The 15888-nt window shown below is 40.8% G+C and overlaps 1 protein-coding gene across 2 annotated transcripts in view; it reads left to right on the top strand.

Annotated features, from left to right (window-relative positions):
• Window positions 1-15888, top strand: part of tbcd.L (tubulin folding cofactor D L homeolog) — a 111570-nt gene that overhangs the window by 18949 nt on the left and 76733 nt on the right. For both annotated transcript variants that reach the window (XM_041577035.1, XM_018235446.2), the window contains 4 exons: window positions 10173-10218; window positions 10526-10658; window positions 13028-13164; window positions 15180-15240. In XM_041577035.1, the coding sequence (XP_041432969.1) occupies window positions 10173-10218; window positions 10526-10658; window positions 13028-13164; window positions 15180-15240 (377 nt within the window). The remainder of the gene's footprint in view (window positions 1-10172; window positions 10219-10525; window positions 10659-13027; window positions 13165-15179; window positions 15241-15888) is intronic.

Consider the following 15888-nt stretch of genomic DNA (forward strand, 5'->3'; position numbering starts at 1 on the left):
TAACCAATGGCAACCGTTCAAATGTTTGCTTTCATTGTTCAGCCTGCAACTGGCTGAAAAAAAAGCTACTTGATTGCTACGGGTAACTGCCCATGTGCAAATTTCCCTAGTGTTTATAAATGAGCTCCCAGTATGCCTTGATATGTTTTCCCTAGCATATTGTATGGCCATGTTGCTTAGATTCTACCAGGTGCACCACTGACAAAATAAGATCAATTTGTTTGGCGGGATCAACAAATAAATGGATCTTAGACCGAACTAGCGATCCATATGGTGGGCTTAATTGGACTAATCTGATAAGTTGGTCACCTGGTCAATGATTGTATCATACGGTTGACCTGTGCAGATCTGGTGCAAGAGAACCTTATCAATGGGCTAATGCTGTTCTTGCCCATTAGGATATTTTAACCTGTCCTATAAATATGTGGCCAATGTTTGACCAGATATCAGTCAGACAGGCCCAATACACAGATCAATAAGATGTGTCATGTATGGCCAACTTAATATCATCACAGCTCGGTGCAGGCATTGCAGCTGCTGTTCCACTTCATAAAGGGGTGGTTCGCCTTAAAGTTAACTTTAAAGTATGTTATAGAATGGCTTATTCTAAGCAACTTTTCTATTGGTCTTCATTTTTACTTTTTAACGTTTTTTGAATAATTTGGCTTCTTCTTCTGACTCTTTCCATCTAAAAAAACAAATGCTCTGTAAGGCTACAATTGTATTGTTATTGCTACTTATTACTTATCTATTCTGAACTAATTATATTCATATTTCAGTTTCTTATTCCAACTGGAGAGCTGCTGCATAAATCACTAAATAACTCAAAAGCCATGAAAATGAAAATCAACTGCAAATTGTCTCTGAATATTATTCTCTACATCATGCTGAAAGTTAATTTAAAGGTGAACAACCCCTTAAAGGATACAATAAGTTTGAGTTCCATCTTCTGGTCTTATATATTCCATTTCATGCTTGCATATCCTGCAACTTGGCCATATCCACAACAGAGTGATTTGGCCCTTCTTGTCGTGTGCATAAAATACACAATTGATTCTGTAAAAATACATTGCTTCTACTTCCACTGCGACTCATATTTGCTCAACCACAGAGAGGAGCGGTTCATCAGATTCTCATAGGTAGCAATTGTAGCTTGCTCTACATTGCAGCACATGCACACGACATAAACACAGACACAAACACACATAAAACATTTTAAGGCTTTCACTTATAATATCACTTGTTTGCAAAGATCCTTGAAATGAAGGAGCTGCAGGCAAGACTTGACAGTGATTGGGCTGAGAATGCATCAAGCTGACTGCAGGATTTATGGATTTTATGTGCTTATGTAGACAAGAAAATTGCCCAAAAATGTAAAAAATGGGTAGGCTGTGAGCTTTGTGTCAGGCAACTGCATCAATCGCACTTCCATGAACTTAGATGGGTTGTTCACCTTTAAATTAACTTTTAATAGATATAGAGAGTTCTATAGGTGTAGAGAGTGATATTCTGACACATGGTTTTCATTTTTTATTATTAGTGTTTTTTTAAAGTTATTTAGCTTTTTATTCAGCAGCTCTCCAGTTTGCAATTTCAGCATTCTGGTTGCTAGGGTTCAAATTAGCATAACACTTACCCTAGCAACCATGCATTGATTTGAATAAGAGACTGGAACATGAATAGGAGAGGGCCTGAATAGAAAGACGAGTAATTAAAAGTAGCAATGACAATACATTTGTTGCCTTACAGAGCATTTGTTTTTTCAGTGACCCCCCCCCATTGAAAGCTGTAAACAATCGAACTGCAAAGTTGCTAGGAATTGGCCATTCTATAATATACTAAAAGTTACCTAAAACGTGAACCACCCCTTTAAGTACTAGTCTATATTGTGTTCAGAGCAGTGTTGGTAGCCACCATCTTTGGCTGCATCACTTTGATTCCTGGCTTGGATGTCTATACTAAATGCTATTCAGAAGACCTGCTTAGCTCTCTAGAACGAGGCCACTCACAATCAATCTGGCTAATAAGCCATTCATAGCGGGTGGAATTCTTGGCCCAGCCTGTTCCACCCCTCACTATTTAGAGAAGACTTTAATGCCTTTATTTTTTGTGCCTTTTAAACATTTTTTTTAATTCTAATTTATTTGTTACCTCCCGGTTAAAAAAAAAAAAGATGTAGAGATAAGGAAGTCAGTTCTTCAACTTGAAACTCCAGTTTGTAGCCTGCAACGTTTCATTTATTCGATTGAGCCACCCGACCAGTTTTTAGTTTTTCTCCTCCCTCCTGGAACCAGCCAGGGCCCGGGCGGCATTAGAAGCATGAATGAAGTTGTATTGCTAAGTTGCAAATGATCACAAGCGTTAGACAGTTAATGAGCTTTACATGGGGTAAGAGTGTAGCCACCATGGATTGCTCTGATTATCTCAATTGCTTTATGTGGGCAGTAGACTTATAGTAGGATCTTGCTTATCCTTCTGAAGAGCCCTAATTGGTTCTAATTAGGCATAACGTGGACTGAGCTCATATTGGCTGTGGTAGACAGTAAACCAAGATGAAGACAGTAAGACAAATAGAAACCGTAGGGGAGGGCAAAGTTAAAGGAACAGTAACACCATAAAATTAAAGTGTTTTAAAGTAACCTGAGCCTTTTCTCCTTTGAATGGCTGCCACCATTGCTACACAGCCGCTTATTTATATAAACAATAGTAGTGTTTCTGAAGCAAACACAGCCATTTTAGCAGTGCAGGGCAAGACTGCAATATATTTTTATTACTTTAAAACGCTTTTATTTTTTGATGTTACAGTTCTTTTAAACACGGGGACAGTTGGGGCAAGATGGAGAAGGTAACAGTTAAAATCAGTGTTTGTCCCATAGGCAGTTCTTGAAGTACAGCTCCCAGCCGAAGACTGCAGGGAGTGCCAAGAGTTTTACTTATCAGTGGAAGGGCCCTAGCTTTGCAGTAGTAATAATAATAATGATGATAATAATAATAGATATAAAATGATTACATGAAGTTTGTGTTGCCACTGGCCTTATTATATCAATATGCTTTGTGTGTATCTGGGGGGGGGGGTTAACAACCTCTGGATGGGCCATTCCTGCTGTAGACCTTAGCTTTACATCTCCACCAATCAGAGGCACAGCAGCACAGATCCTAGGTTCTGCATTGAGACAAGAATAGCTGAGTGAGAACATTTCACTTTAGGGCGGTGGCACTCGGCAAGATTTGTCTCCTGAAAATACCTCTCCATTGCCGCTAATAGAAATCCCTGGCGTATGCCTCCGGTGGAAACTTCGGGCCATTTATCGATCAGTTGGACATGCCGCCAGTGATTTCAATTAGTGACAATAGAATGGCATCTTCAGGAGATTTGTCACCCTCAGCCACATCAAGGGCGACAAATCTTGCCATGTGCCACTGCCCTAAGGGTGTTACAGAACAGCAGTTCCTCTCTTTGTTTAGATAACCCCCCGGGCCCCTTGTGCAATCATTGCATCTACCAATATGTCATGTGCTCACAGGTGTCATGTCCGTTAATGCTAGAGCACCGGTTCTGCTCCTTTGAGTCAGTGGCCAGCTCAATTCCGATACAGAAAGGCCTGCCCAGGCTTGCACTGACATTTATACTTTTCCCCCAGCTACACCTGCTTTGCAGCAGGTTGTTATGCCTGTGGGACCCATAGCCTTTCACTCTTGTTCCAACCAATGAAACAGACATTCTGTCATCTACAGCAAAGCACTGCTACCAGCCAATCATTTACATCGGAAACAATGAACCAATATTGGGCATCATTTTACTCTGAAGAATGAATATGAATGTGGCTGCCATACTGCTTCTTCTGCTGAGATGGAAAATAAGACAGTAGCAATGGTGCCTGTGTGTTGTGTAGGCAGGCAGAGGTTAAAAGCTGGAGTATCCCTATGCCAATCCTTGAGACATAGAGTACAATAGGGACAAGGAACCTGGGGCTTAACGTACTCCTTTAAAACCCTATTATTAGTGCTCAGGTGATTGACTTGCTAAGCTGTAGGATTTGTCCCTCCCGCTCCTTGAGTGACTTACATAATATACCTTAGCATTCAGCTGGCCCCCCATCACAGAAAAGAAACAGCAATATAATTTTATTAGGGCATGATTAGTATATCATTATGCATAAAGCCATATACAGAGAGTGAATGTTTTGGGCTCATAACCTATACCCTCATACTGTATTGTCTAAGGGAAACAATATGGCACCTCCTACCCATATGTATAAATACAAATATACAGATAAGGAATGTTCTGGGCACACAGTAAGCTATAACTTTATACTGTACTGTCTAAGGGAAACACTATTGCACCTTCTACCCATATGTAAAAATACAAATATACCGAGAAGAAATGCTTTGGGCACACCATAAGCTATACCCTCATACTGTACTGTCTAAGGGAAATAATATGGCACCTCCTACCCATATGTATAACTACAAATATACAGAGAAGGAATGTTCTGGCCTCAAAATAACCTATACTCTCATACTGTACTGTCTGAGGGAAACAATAGTCTCTCTTCCATATGTATGAATATGAATATACAGAGAAGGTATGTTCTGGGCAGACAATAAGCTAAACTTTATTCTGTACTGTCTAAAGAAAACAATATGGCACCTACTACCCATATTTATAACTACAAATATACAAAGAAGGGATGTTCTGGGCACATAAGCTCTGCCCTCATACTGTACTGTGCTTGGAATCTTCTCTCATATGATTTGGTTCAGTATTCAGCCTAATCTTTCGCAAAGGATACGGGGGTTCAGCCGAATCCAAAATAGTGGATTCGGTGCATCCCTAATATTCAGAGAACTTTATTGCAGGGTATTTTTTGCCTTTACGGATTTTTTAACCTTGGTAAAGGAAAGCTATATGTTTGCGTGTATATCATACGGATCTATTTAGCCTAGTTAACACGGTCTATTCCCACACTGTGAGCTTTGACAGTTCTGTAATAATCTGCCCCAGGGAATTCTAAACAGGTGCCGTTGATCTATCCAGCTCTGCGGGGCCCTGAGGCAGCAAAACCATTGGTTGCAGCAAAGTATCGCCTGAGTCCCTCTCTATTTTATAGCAGCAGAATATGCAAAGCCAGATCTTTGTGGCCCTTGGGCTCCCTTCTTTCTCATACAGATTTAAAAGGCAGTGTGTATATTAAAGGGATTGTTCACACTTTTTTCAGTTCAGTTGTTTTCAGATTGTTCCCCAGAAATAAAGACTTTTTTCAATTACTTGAATCCAGAGACAAAGATAACAAATGTATCAACTAAATGTATCAATTTAGAACAGTTTACATGGTCGGCGACCCCCCCCCCCCCTCCCAAAGCTGCTTTAGAAGGTGAAAAATTACCCTTTACACTTCAATATTAGAACAACGGTGACACATAGAAAATAAAAAGTAACTGGAAATAGTTTTAATTTCTGGTGATCTATCTGACAACTAGTTGTTTAAAGGTGGACAACCCCTTTAAGGCAGGGCATGAGCTCCATGGAGCAATATCTTAGTGTTTGTGATCTGCACCTGATTTCCCAGAAATCCCTGCATCCCTAGCATCTGTGGTTCTGTACCACATTATTGACTTACAGTATAGTATAGATGCAATTATGTTGCTGCTTGATAGGAAGTTATTGTTAGATTACACCGTTATTTCAGTGAATGTAACACCATAAAAGGTGTTGTTGGCCAAATTGGGTAAAAATCTGCCAGCTTGGCTGGATCTTATAACGTTAAGATGGCCATACACAGGCCAATAAAAGCTGCAGACAGACCGTGTCTGCAGCATATTGGCCCATGTATAGGTCCCTCTGACGGGCTTTCCCGATCGATATCTGTCCGAAAGTTGTCAGACGACGATCGGGCAGGATTGAAAATCCCCTCTGATCGCGCCTGCATCTATTCGTTGATGCAGTCCCGTGATCTGTCCGCCCGTGTTGGCTATATTATGATTCGATCGTTGGTCCGTAGGGGATCGGATCAGCTCGATATTACCCACCTCAATGTGGGCATATCGAGGAGTGGATCTCTACGTGTATGGCGACCTTTAAGTCCATCTTAAGTTAATACGTATTTATAATGTATCATTTTCTTATTAGTGGGATACTGGGGGCCAATGGTAGGGGTGGATCTTGACTATATATCTCCTTGGCTAAATAACAAAACAGTGTGGAATTGCAGAGAGTGGTGCATACTTCCAGCACACTGCACTTGGTATTATGTAAGTGTTCCACATTTAATTGACACCCTTTGTGTATTTCCCACTGTAGGAATTTGTAGGTCACAATGTAAAGCAGAAACACTGGGAATTTCTTAATCCTTAAAGGAATCTGGTCGTACAATTCTGCATGATTGGGGAGGCTCTTCTACCCTACCAAAACAACGGGGAGGTGTCACTTCATTAATTAAGGGCATTTATGTAGCTTGGAGATTCTGTTCTGCGGGCGAGACTGGCCCTTCATTCTCAGAGAACCAAGCCCAAGTGTATTATTTTATATAAGGTGCGGCCAATTTTGCAGATTATTAAGACTGCACCTTACACTGTGCTAATTAGTGAACCTGCATAATGATGTTTGGTTCATTTTCTACTGTGCTGGGTGCCTGTTTGTAAGCTTTAATCTCCCTACAATGTGCTCCACCATATTCCTTCCACTTCTTCATGAGTGATTCCTAGAGTTCCCTGAATAACTCAGCCTGCAGCCTTGTGCCTTTATATGGTCACAGAACCCCTCAGTGACTTCTAATATCCTTATAATTTAAAGTAGGGGGTACATTATCCCTTATAATACATGAGTGATACTCAGAGTTCCCTGTATAACTCAGCCTGCAGCCTTGTGCCTTTATATGGTCACAGAACCCCTCAGTGACTTCTAATATCCTTGTAATTTACAGTAGAGTATATATGACAATAATATCCCTTATTTACCTGCACAATTGTCGGTCTGTGATGATCTCCCCTCCCACAGCCACAGAGTGTGTGATTGTCCTGCTGTATGGTGACTGATATGGAAATGAGATGTAGGGTTCTGCAGTTGTTACTGAGCCCAAGTTTCCTCTCACTGAAACCAGAGGGAGTGTATAAACCATTTGTGGGCTTTATTTGTCTGTCTTTGCTCCTGATCTATTGTATGGAAAATCCTTTAGCTAATTCTGAGGCTGATGTTCTTGGGCTCTTGTTATGCTGATGGGGAACAGTCTTTCTGGCACCAAACCATTTAGGGCTAGTCCACACGGGGAGATAGCCACGCGTTTGCGGTCGCGGCGACAAAGCGCCGCGCCAGTCGCCGCGACCGGCGCAGGCGACAGTTTTGTATGGGCGCCTATGTAAAAACGCCTGTGCTAACCACACGAGGCGATGCGCTTTTCAACAGTCGCCTGAAAATGCCTCGCCAGGCTTTTTCAGGCGACTGTTGAAAAGCGCATCGCCTCGTGTGGTTAGCACAGGCGTTTTTACATAGGCGCCCATACAAAACTGTCGCCTGCGCCGGTCGCGGCGACTGGCGCGGTGCTTTGTCGCCGCGACCGCAAACGCGTGGCTATCTCCCCGTGTGGAATAGCCCTAAAGATCTGCCTTGTGTGGCTCATAATGCCTGTGGAAAACAAATTTCCATCTCACTCACCCCAGCGGGCGGGCGATGACTTAATTATCCATCTTCAGCAATAAATGGGGTTAAGTGCATTGGTATAACTATAGTGGTAGCACACTCTGCAGCCTGTGGGGGGGGGGCATGTTCAGGTCAAACAGTTGTCCCAGCTGCCTTTGGAAACTACAGCTCCCATCATTCTTTCTTAGCCAGTCTGCCATGTTTTTGAAGGGGTGTCATCATTTTAAGTCTCTGTGAATTACTGTATGTAGCTTAGAGGCAATTTCCAATTATTTTGCACAATAAAGGAGGAATGTAAGCTGATATTACAGCGGCTGACTCTCTTTGTGCTGTGCCACATTCAGGGGTATCTTCTTAATGTGCCGGGTATATATGCACTGAAATTGACAGATTTACAATAGAGTGCTTAGACACTAGTGAAGTGGCTGAGATCACTCAGATCCTTGGTGAAATGTACAGTGCATGGTTCAGTGTAATCTACATTATGGTCATGGGGGCACAGCAAAAATACAAAGTTTGCTAGAGGTCTAGTTACATATAGCAATCAGCTAAAAGGCAGTAATTGCTGGCCAGCTGTTATAAAGCATATATCTGGTTGCTCTTGGGTTACTACACCTGCGCAAACGTTTAAGTACAGTACCTCATGAGGCTACCATCATGTAGAGCAGGGGTCCCCAATTTTATACTTGTGAGCCACATTCAAATGTAAAAAGAGTTGGGGAGCAACACAGGCATTCCAAACGTTCCTGGGGGCACCAAATAAGGATATGATTGGCTATTTGGTAGTCCCTGTGTAGACTAGCAGCCTACAGGAGGCTCTTGGCAGAACACCTGGTTTTAATGCAACAAAAAGTTGCCTCCGGACCTGGAATTCAAAATTAAGCACCTGCTTTGAGGTTGGTGAGCAACATGTTGCTCTCGAGCCACTGGTTGGGGATCACTCATGTAGAGCGTCGCAGAGCCTGAGATGCTTGTGCTTAGAATGTTGTGTGTGCTTAAATGTAGACATCAGTGACCAGTAATAGACTTTTTATTAAACATCTGTGGAATAATTTGAAGGGACATTATCCAGAGCTCCTTTAATTACAGGTCTTGGCAAAAACTAGGTCAATCTCCTGGTACCTGAGATGCTTGCGCTGTGCAATAACCCTCGCCAGCCATGCTTGCTATGCAGCTAATGGGAGCAGCTATGGTCGCCCTCATGATAAACATTATCTTTATAAGGGATGAGTCATTGGCTTGCAACATAGCTAGTATCATGGCCCGTGGCAACGGCAGACTTTGGTGCCATGTTTCTGTGCTACTGGGTGTGCCAAACAAATTGTTGGCTTGTGGAGTATTCTGGGCATTACATTACAGCCACAGTGAGGTGACAGATCTCAGTTTTATGCCTGGTGTGACTTGTGCCTAGTAAGGAATTGACTGCCCTCCACTAAATATTTAGACTGTTGTCTACCCCAGCCTGCTGTTAGTCATAGCCAATTGGTTTGGAACCCATCTGCTCTGAGACAATGGGAAAACTCCCAGAATTAAAAAAGGAATATCAGACAACTTCAATATTTTCCATAAAAATAGACAAAGTTTATTCAGTACATCATATTGAAAAATACAGAATGTACTTTTTGATTTTGCTGTTGCCCCTTGGTTCTGGAGACTATATTCTGCTCTCACCAGGCCTGGACTGGGAGTCAAAATAGGCTCTGCAGAGGCCCAAATAGCCCCCTACCAGCCCAAACAGCCTCCCACCAGCCCACTATAAGGTAACTTTCTATGGAATCATACAGCAGCCCCTCTGGCATTTGCCAGAACCGACAGATTGCCAGTCCAGGCCTGGCTCTCACTGGACACTAGACTCGGCTCTATATACTCCACATCCATAGTAAGCTTATTTTAAATGGGAACTATTGCGAAAATTAAAATGTAATATAAGTTTCAGCATACTGAAATAAGAAACTTTCTCGGTTTCTAAAATAATCAAGTTCATCTTCAATATTCCTTTTTCAGCATCTGTTTCTGTTCATTCTCTCTTCATGCAGGAATTGGGTGTCAGATAATCATTGACCGTTAGATCCAATATGTCTTACAGGGGGGCTGCTTTTGCCTAGAAGATGGATTAGAGCTCACTCTATTATAATCACCAGACATCGTGTCTTTCTACATGCAGGATTTTTGCAAAAGCAGTTATTTTGTTAGATTTTGTTTGTACTGGAATCAGTTATTTGAGTGAGCTCTTAATACATCTGCTAGGAAAGGAAGCCCCCCTATAAGATATCTTGTATCTAACTGTCAATGACTAGCTGACACCCAACTGCTGCATGAAGAGAGAATGAAGAGAAACAGATGCTGAGAGAGGATTAGTGAATATAAACTTGATTATTTCAGAAAGTTTCTTGTTTCCGTATGAAACTTATATTAAATATTCATTTTCGTTAATGTTCCACCTTTAAGCAAAGAATGCACTGCCAGCTATACCCTTTAAATTACATGTGGAAATATTGGGTTATTCTAATGATTTGGGTATTTTTCTGTGTTTCAGGCGCAGCTCTTTAAGCATGGGAAGAGAGAGGACTGTTTACCATATGGTAAGAAGCCTATCAATGTGTGCTTATCGGCTTCATGGGATAATTTCACTACTTTTTATCAGTAACCAAAGTTAATAAATGGTTTCGTTTCTGTAGCGTCCCATGCGACATACACATTCTCACAAACAAAAAACAAGTTAATTAAAAACAATATTAACTGCTGATGAGCAATTAATCATAAGCACGTTGGGCCGCCTGTCATTCACAGGATTTGTCAGATAAGCAGGTTTTCTTTGGGAAATACTAGCAAATATTGAGGTTTTTTTTGTCTGTAAAACCATTTATATTTCTCCTTTGTGTCACACAGCCTCCATTGTCCTCACCAATCTAGACAACTGTAACTTGTCCGACAGCAACCAGACTGTCCTGCGCAAGCTTGGCATTAAACTCGTCCAGCGCCTCGGCCTTACATTCCTCAAAACCAAAGTGGCAAATTGGAGGTTAGTAACGATTTTGGTGGTATAAAGTTGTTACAAGCACCTAAAGCTATATATTATTCCGTCTGTATAGCATACTGTGCTTACATAATATGATAAATAATTCCCATCAGTCTCTCCCCAAATGGAGATTACCTACCCCAGCAATATACATGGCCGTTACCCTACCAGTACCCAGAGACCAGAGCAAGCATCAAAGTTAAGGGACTTAGGGGCATGTTTACTAACATTGGAGATAAATATCTGGAGAGATTTCTGGAGATGTTGCCAATAGCAACCAATCAGATCTTTGCTTTTGTTTTCTAACTTGGCTGTGGCTGTTTAAATCTAATTGCTGATTGGTTGCCATGGGCAACATCTCCAGAAATTTCTCCAGATATTTATCTCCAATGTTAGTAAACCTGCCCCTAAAAGACTTTACAGGAACAGTTTCCTTGTATGATCTACTCTTCAAGTAACTGGAGGAAATTATGTATGTTCCTTTTTCTTGTCGGCTCAAGGTAATGGCACATGGAGTATTTTGCCTTTCACATGGGTTCTAGCTTGCAGGTAGCGTAATACTGGAGAATACCTTCACATAATAATGGTAATTGCCCTGAGCCTACTGTGATTGCCATTAAAGGAATACGTTACCCCCAGAACAATGTAGGTCTCTATAAAAATATATCCCATAAAACATCTCATATGTAAACCCCTGCTGCATGTAAATAAACCGTATTCAGAATAATATACTTTTTTAGAAGAATGTGCCATTGGGTAATCATAAAAAGAAAATTGCCCTTTTAAAAAATAAGGGCCACCGCCTGGGATCCTAGGATTCACAGTGCACACAAATAAACCAAACAAACTATACATGTTAGGTCTCATGAGCCAATTAAATTAACAGACAGTCTGTCTTTTGCTTCCACACTTCTTCCTGTTACAGTTAGGGATGCAGTATTTCTGGTCAGTATTCATTTTGGGGGTATAGTTTTCCTTTAATGACAATGCAAATGCAATTTTCAGCATTTAGCTGCCCACCCTTGAGCTTGAAAGCGCTCTGGGTGTCATTACCCTAAAAGCTTGCAATCTGCTGGGGGCAGAGCCTGTAAGAATCCAACATAGGCAGCATCAAATAGAAATCTTTCAGTCAAAAGTCTGAAACAAATTCATGCTGTAGGTTGATGCTCCATTGCCCTTTAGCTGTTGTTCCTTGATCATCTACCATCTGAAAGATCCTGCCTAGTTCTGTGCACAAAACATGGCATCTGAGTGCATTCAAATAAAACCCACCCCATTTCTGCCAGTGGAAATTGCTCAAAAACTGTGTGCACACATTCTCAAGTTAGAGTTGCATGAAAATTGCCTCTGTTTGTGTTTGCACTCAATTCCCACTGACATTATTATGGAACAATTTGGGGCAGTGTGGCTTTTCAAAGTGAGAATGAATAAGATGCAGTAGGCAGAATGCCCAGTTGGTACACGTGCCCTGAGCCCTATTAGTATATAGTCTGTACTCTACCTTGTTCCGGTGTGCAGCACATGTGTTCTAAATATTATATTGGCATCTAGTTTATGTAGTAACACAATTTGCACCTAACCTATACCTTGCCAAACACTTGGGAGGCGGACAGACCTCATATTATTGTCAGGAAATTTGCTCCTAGTGAACGCCACATTTTCTTATGATAGCCTGTTTCTTATCTGATTCACGTGTTTATGACATAAAGCTGAAGGTTTCATCACGCTGGGTTTATTACTGCCCAAGCTGCTGGTGCTTGCTCCTTCCATAGGGGCTTTCCAGGTCCTTGATTTCTCACCCTGATAATCAGCACATCTTTTCCCACTACTTGCTGTGGTTGTAGGGGTCCTACTCTGGAAAACCCCCATGGGAACAGCTGATTCCTACACACTTACTGAATGCTAACAAAAGCTTTTATAATGTTTATCGTTCCTCTTATTACAGTAGTAATACTACCTCTTACTTTGTGCTCAGAAAATTCTTTCTCACTACATTTATATCAATAAATATGGGAAGGAGCTGCTGTATGTTTTCATTAGACATTACAACATGAGGAAATAGTTTATGTGTCTACAACATTCCTTCTCTGTATATTTGTATTTATACACATGGGTAGGCGCTGCCATATTGTTTCCCATTAGACAGTACATACAGTATGTATCTTATTGTATGCCCAGAACATTCCTTCTCTTTATATTTTTATTTTTTACATAGTGGTAGGAGGTGCCATATTGTTTCCCCTTAAACAGTACATACAGTGTAAAGCACTCTCATATTTTTGTGCTTCTATATATAAATGTTTGAGAGCTGCAGTACAGAATGAGGGTTTAGTACCGGTATTTGCTTTCATTTACTCTTGTAATCGCCACAGATATCAGCGGGGTTCAAGAAGTTTGGCAGCCAATCTGCTGCAGTCTTCAACAGACACCCAGAGGTCCAACACAAACTTATCTCCTGGGGAAGAGGAAGAGGCCTATGATATTCCAGAGGAGATTGAGAACGTTGTTGGTACGTTCAGTATATTCTATGAAAACGTTTGCTTTTGCTTTGAACGATAAAGTTGTTAAAATGGCTTCCCAGGCTGGGACCCCATGGCTTTTATATAACTGCATCTTTATAGGAAAATATCAGCAAGTGACATAGTACTGGGATACTATTATTAATATAATTTTGGAGAAAGGCTTTACAATACATTTCCCTAGGGATTCCTGTATGATAGTGATCAATATGGGATTATTTGGATGTCATATATGGCCTAATAGGTTGCCTATCTGGCCTATGTAAGGGCATGTCCATTATCTTGCTCCTTTTTTGGCCTTCAGGCTCCTTTAACTGGCTATGTGACTTGCAGTTCCCTTAATGGCATGTGTTTGAAAGATTTTGGCCTCTAAGGTATGAAAGTCAAAACCTAATCCCAGGTAGAATGCAGATTTGGAAACATGCTGGAGGGTTCAGTTCCTCCATGGGATCAATTTTAACTTAACAGAGTTATAATTTTTTTCAGGGCCGAGCTGTTCGAAAACATGTTTTTCTGCATTTTACGTCCAAATATTTGAGAAAGAAGCAGAAAAAGCAAATACCATGCCTGTATCCATATACACTAAGAGTGAAGAGCAGAGGGGCATTGCCTCTGCTGAGGTTTTATCATACAGAACTAAAGCCCTGAAATAAAATGGATTCTATCAATTTGGCAAAAGGGTTGTTTTGTTTTCACAAGTAAGAGGTGGAGTCCCCATTCAGCCATATTTTACCTTCCGTGTTCTGTTGACACGGGTTGTGATGCAGAACAAAGGCTACCAGTGTGCAGGCAGTAACTTGTACCTCAAGGAATCATAGAAGTCCTAGGCTTGACAGGCTTTGATTCCTTTTTAAAAAGATGGTAATCCTTTCTGTGTTGTCCAGCATGAACATTCAGCATTTATGTCCTACAGTTAATTTATATCAGAACCCAATTTCCTGTGTGCCTCTCCAAAAGGTTTATTATGCAAATGTCCAGATTAACAGCTTGCACCTGTTTCCAATACCCTTGGGCTCACGTTGCAAAGGCAGAGGGTGCAGAGTGATTACAGGAAACAAAGCATATTGTGCACCCAAACTTGAGAAACTGTGGCTCATACTATATGACATGCATGCAGATAGGTCCTTCCTTTAGGGCTTTATTACAAGAGCACCCCTAGATTCCATAAGTAGACAGTTCTTTGGTAATTCTGGCTGATTATTATTGACTATTCCTTAGCTTCTACAAGCAGCAGAATGGTAGCTCCCACTCCTCCCATTGGCTGTTTCCTTTCGGAGGAAAATCTAATTTTTTTTCAGCCTTTCTTTTATCAAGTACACTATATACTGTATGTTAATCTTGAAGGACGTCTTTTTTTTTTTTTTTTTTAAATTATCTACTTTGTAACTACAAATGCTGTCACCCCTTATTGCTCTTTGATGCTGTTCTGTCCTCCATTGTAACTGCCCTGACACTGTGCTGGCTGCAGTTGACGTAGTAGAAGAAATATAATATATAACAGGGCCTACCTTTCTGAAACGGTACCTGCGTAACATAGACTGTAACATAACAATATAGTGATTATGCTATTGGTAAATATTTACCCTTTGCATGACATCAGGATTGTTTGATTTTATTTGAACGGAATATATTTCATGGATAGGCTTGCAATTGTATTCATTATTACTATACTTATGCAGCAGTTAATTCTATTTATGCCATGTGACCTGTCAGCTACTGAGTTCTTTTGATTGACCTTTAAATTAACTTAAATTAGGTTGATTTTAGAGAAAATTATTTTACATTGCTGTAATAAATTATTCTAGCAACCAACCCCATAATTTGAATTTCACATTGGTTTTGCTCCATCTGTCTTGAGCCCTGGAGCCATATGTGATACTTGACATTTTGCGATTATTTATGTGGTTATTTTGGAAACAAAAGAAATGGATTTCATTTGTCTGGTGGGCTTATTTTTCTCTCATATATACAATCATAAAGGCCCCTCAACCTTGTGTTTTAACAGAGCAGTTGCTGGTTGGCTTAAAAGACAAAGACACTATTGTCCGCTGGTCTGCTGCGAAAGGGTAAGTTAACCTGCTTTATGGTGTATATAGCAAACAGTGGCTAAAAGTTCAATATTTTCTTGTGCCAACCATTAAAGGTCTTTCACAGTGCGAACAGCAAACATTATTAAAGTAAACTTTGCTGAGCCCCTTGCTTTAAAGTCAGGACTGTCATCTCTTTAGCAAAGAGAGGCCTTGTCTGTTTTACTTGTCATCAATCTTCCTTTATCACACAATAACAGCTTGTACTGCAAGCCTAGTAACAATTCCCAGCATCTTTAAGCCAAGGCCTGCTAATGACTGGCAGATCCGTGGACCTGAATGGAGGCTTGATGGCCACAACTGGCCATTTCCCATGCGCTATAGGCATAATAGTTGGGATTATATATATGTTATTAGAGTCACAGGACATTGTTGAAGTTATCATGGAGATGGTTTCTCCATGGAACCAAGCATGGCTGCACTAATAGAACTGCCAGTGTAGGACTGGGGTATCTGGGACCCATTGCAACTTGTCACCCTAAAGAACAATGAAACCCCAAATACAAATTAATCTTAATGTAAGAGAGCTACTTACTATTAGCCTGCCTCCAGCTGAGTTCCTCTGTTGCAGTGTTAAAATTGAATTGAATTATAAAATTTTGGCAAGTCCATAGAGTAAATAAAACA

Source organism: Xenopus laevis, chromosome 9_10L (genome assembly GCF_017654675.1).
Source record: "Xenopus laevis strain J_2021 chromosome 9_10L, Xenopus_laevis_v10.1, whole genome shotgun sequence".
Lineage (NCBI taxonomy): Eukaryota > Metazoa > Chordata > Amphibia > Anura > Pipidae > Xenopus > Xenopus laevis.